The 3,667-nt window shown below is 57.6% G+C and overlaps 1 protein-coding gene across 1 annotated transcript; it reads right to left on the bottom strand.

The window, feature by feature from the left end:
- Nucleotides 1–493: 493 nt before the first annotated feature.
- LOC308489924 (myeloid cell surface antigen CD33-like) lies at nucleotides 494–1,654 on the bottom strand (the record flags this gene model as incomplete). Its single annotated transcript, XM_081031540.1, is given in 6 exon segments — nucleotides 494–537; nucleotides 701–896; nucleotides 900–979; nucleotides 1,182–1,229; nucleotides 1,232–1,561; nucleotides 1,621–1,654. Coding segments are annotated over 6 exon segments (732 nt in total).
- Between the last annotated feature and the right edge of the window lie 2,013 nt (nucleotides 1,655–3,667).

The raw sequence follows: 3,667 nt of genomic DNA, 5'->3' as shown, positions 1-3,667 counted from the left end.
TAATACAACAACAGCTGTGATGACCATTCCAGAAAAAAAGTTCCAAAATTGCTCTGAAGAGTGGACTAGGCGCTGGCGTCGGTGCCCAGCTTCCCAAGGGGAGGACTTCGAAGGTGACCGTAGTCATGTTCAGCAATGAGGTGTGTAGCCCTTTTTATAGGATGAGTTCGCAAACTTAATTGTCAGACCTCATATGCTTCTCTCTGAATCCTACTTCATCCACAGGATTCTTCTGCGTGTCAGGCTGTCCTGGTGGGGGAGGCGTCAGGGCAGAGATAGAAGCTGCAGTGTGGTTGCACTGAAAGAATTGAGTCAGAGCTCAGGGGCACTGAGCTCCTTTAAGGATAAGTTTGCAGAGAAAAGATAGAGTTGTGGAGAACAAGGCTTCTGGGGTATGAATTGACATGTAATAGTTTGGTCCTAAGATGTAAGAACCAGAGAGGGTAGATTTTCACAGACAGGGCAAAGAGTGTTAAGAAAGTACAGGGAGCCCTTATTTGTGGACGAAGAGGCCAAGGTTGTCCATGTGGAAGCTGTCTTAGGGGACAGAGAGGGAAGAAACCAGGCGCAGGAGGCTGAGGAGTGAGGCACCTGCTCATGCTGTGTCTGGGACCCCAGATATCCCGCTCTCACCCCGGCCTCAGAGAATAATGGGAACCCCCATCCCTGCTGCCCTCAGGACCCCACCACAGACTCTCACAGGTGACGTTGAGCTGGATGGTTCTCTCCACGGTCACACCAGCTGCAGGGAACTTCACCTGACAGGTGAGGTTAGTGCCGTGGTCCTGGGGCCGAGGGGTGAGGGTGATCATGGAGGAGAGGAGGGTCCTGGGGCCCAGGGAGGTGAGGGCAGCTGATGTCCAGGAGAAGATGGGAGGCGTGCCCCGCTCACAGGCTCAGGGCACAGAGCAGGTCAGGTTCCTGGGGCAGCCAGACTCCAGGGTGCCCGGGAAGGAGATGTGGACCCTGTGGGTCAGAGCTGGTGAGAAGGGGGAGACATGGCATCAGGAAGGAGGGTCCCAGGTGCGGCCCCGAGAGAAGCCTTAGGCTTTGGTCCAGCTCCTTCCTCTGAGACCAGACACGCTGGACCCCAACACCCTCCCCGGAGGGGTGTCCATCCCAGCCCTGTCCCGAACCCCCATGTCCTTCCCCTGTGGCTTCTCCTGGAGCCCATGCCTAACCCGTCACATGCACGGAGAGCAAGTTAGATGTGTAACTCCATAACACATCTCTCTCTCCATCCTAGAAAAGTGTTTTCCTTCGTCTCTCCTCTTGGTGTCTCTGATATCCAGGGAGTAGTTGTGGGTCCGAGGGTCCCCAGAGAGGTGGAATCGGCCCTGGGTCTCCTCCTGCACTTTACGACCTGGCTTGTTTGTGGCCACAGGAGCATGTTGGCCTGTCCTGGCCCCTTCCCGGAACCAGTAGCCATGAGCTGGGTCAGAGTCTTGCCGCTGGTACCCGGGATAGATGGCAGTGCAGGGCACTAAGACACACAGGCCCTCCTGCACCGTCACAGACTCCTGCATTGTCAGCCGGTATCCTTCATCCTGAGCCAGGGACCCTGTGGGGAAAGGATGGTCAGCAGAGCCCCCACCCTGCCCCCTCCCCTTGACCACTCACCTGCCCACAGCAGGGACAGAAGCAGCAGCAGCATGTCTGACACGGAGGGTTTCTGGCTCCTGTGGGAGAAAAGAGAAAAAGGAAGTGGGAGGGGAACTGGGGGGAAACCACGGAAGCTGGGGTGGAGTGTGGGGCCTCCTGGTTCACAGAGGAGGAACCTCACATCTGCAGCTCATCCCCCTTCTGCACAGAGCAGATGGACACCCCACAACCCAGAGACCTGGAGACCCTCCTAGAGAGGAGCAGTCAGGGAGACAGGGAGCAGACCCCAGGTCCTGTCCTGTCCCATCTCGGGGACTTCTCTTCAGCACTGGCGCTTGGACCAGGGACATGGGCCCTGTCCACCAGGTCTGGACCTGGGTGAGGCCCGTCCGGGCATCTGGGGGACAGGGGGGGCAGCAGCAGCCTCTGCAGATTCGCGTCATGACAAACAATGGGTGTCTGAGTCCTGCTGCCGAGGCTGAGGTGCTGTTGGAGCCCTGTGTGCACGGAGCGGTCACTGCCTGGCCTGGCCCAAGGGTCACGTGTTGTCTACGTCTGTGCTTCTGAACCGGCCCACCCAGGGGACGCTTGGCCATACGTGGACACATTGTCACAGCTTGGGAGGAGGGTGCGGCTGGCAGCTGGTGGGCAGAATCCAGAGATGCTTCTGAACATGGTACAATGCACAGGACGGCCCCTGACAAGCATCAGACAGCCTAAAGGTCAGCAGTGCAAGAAACCCCCGTCCACACCCCGGAGGCAGGCAGTTCTTCCAGGCTTGGGCTGTCGGGGGTGCTGTCTGGGTGTGTGGCTCATAAAATGTGAGGAAGAGTCTCAGATGTATTGTAGGGGGCAACCGTTCATTCAGACATTTACTCATTCACTCATTCACTCATTCACTCATTCACTCACTGATTCACGTTCACTCACTCACTCACTCATTCACGTTCACTCACTCACTCACTCATTCACGTTCACTCACTCACTTACTCACTCACTCATTCACGTTCACTCACTCACTTACTCACTCACTCATTCACGTTCACTCACTCACACACTCACTCACTCACACACTCACTCACTGACTCACTCACGTTCACTCAACACAGAGGGAGCATCTGCCCTGTGTCGGGGCTGGAGGCTGAAGGGACACAACAGATGCCATTGGTGCCCTGAGACGTCCCCCATCCAGAGAGCGACAGACAATCTCTAGGACTTGCCTCGTCGGTGCTCGAGGCTCTGTCAGCTGGTTGTTCTTGGCCACAAGTGACCCAACTGGGTGGACATGGCTTGGACTCTCAAGGGGCAAGAAAGAAGATTCCCAGCTATGAGACCCTCCTGTGGGCCCGGGGTCAGTTAGGAGGCAAAATCACAGAGGGAAGCGGGAGAGCACTTCCCAACTTGCCCTGCATCTCCCTGCTCAGGTGACACTTCACAATGCCCTCAGCTGGCCTCCAGGTCTGGCCTCATTTTTCACTTCCCTTTCTCCTGGTCCAGGCTCATTTTTCACTTCTCTTTCTCCTGGTCTGCCACATAGGCCACACCTATGCCCCCTGATGGTGGTGGCTTTATGCAGTCCAGATGCTTAAAAGCCTTCTGGAGCTGCCCCTCTCCTCTTGCCATCAACCTTCTGACCTGCACGTGGCAACACCGGCTCATCCATTCCTACAGCATTCACTGGGCACGGCCTCCGAGCTGGCCCTGTGCTGGGGCTGGGGCTGGGGGGTGAACAGCCACACCTGGACCTCAGGTAGCCCCGAGGCCTGTCTGGTTGGGCTATTGTGGGACACATGCAGGGACCACTCAAATCCTCCCCGTGGGGGGCTCAGCAGAAGCTGCACAAAGGAGGGGATGTTTAGCTGCTGTCCCGCCAGCTCTGGGCTAGCCCCGCCTCCCCCCTCCCTGTGTCTCTCATCCCCACACCCCTGCGCCCCACATGCTGGACAGCCTCCGGCCCTTCATCCAGGTCCCATCACCTCTAGGACCGGGATCCCCGGGAAAGCCCACTACACACCCCTGTCCTGGCCACAGCAGGACAGAGATGGTCCACGTCGCTGGCACTCCT

This window comes from Rhinolophus hipposideros (assembly GCF_964194185.1).
Source record: "Rhinolophus hipposideros genome assembly, chromosome: 21".
NCBI lineage: Eukaryota > Metazoa > Chordata > Mammalia > Chiroptera > Rhinolophidae > Rhinolophus > Rhinolophus hipposideros.
The sequence above is the reverse complement of the archived record's forward strand: the minus strand, read 5'-3'. Positions and strand labels throughout refer to the sequence as shown.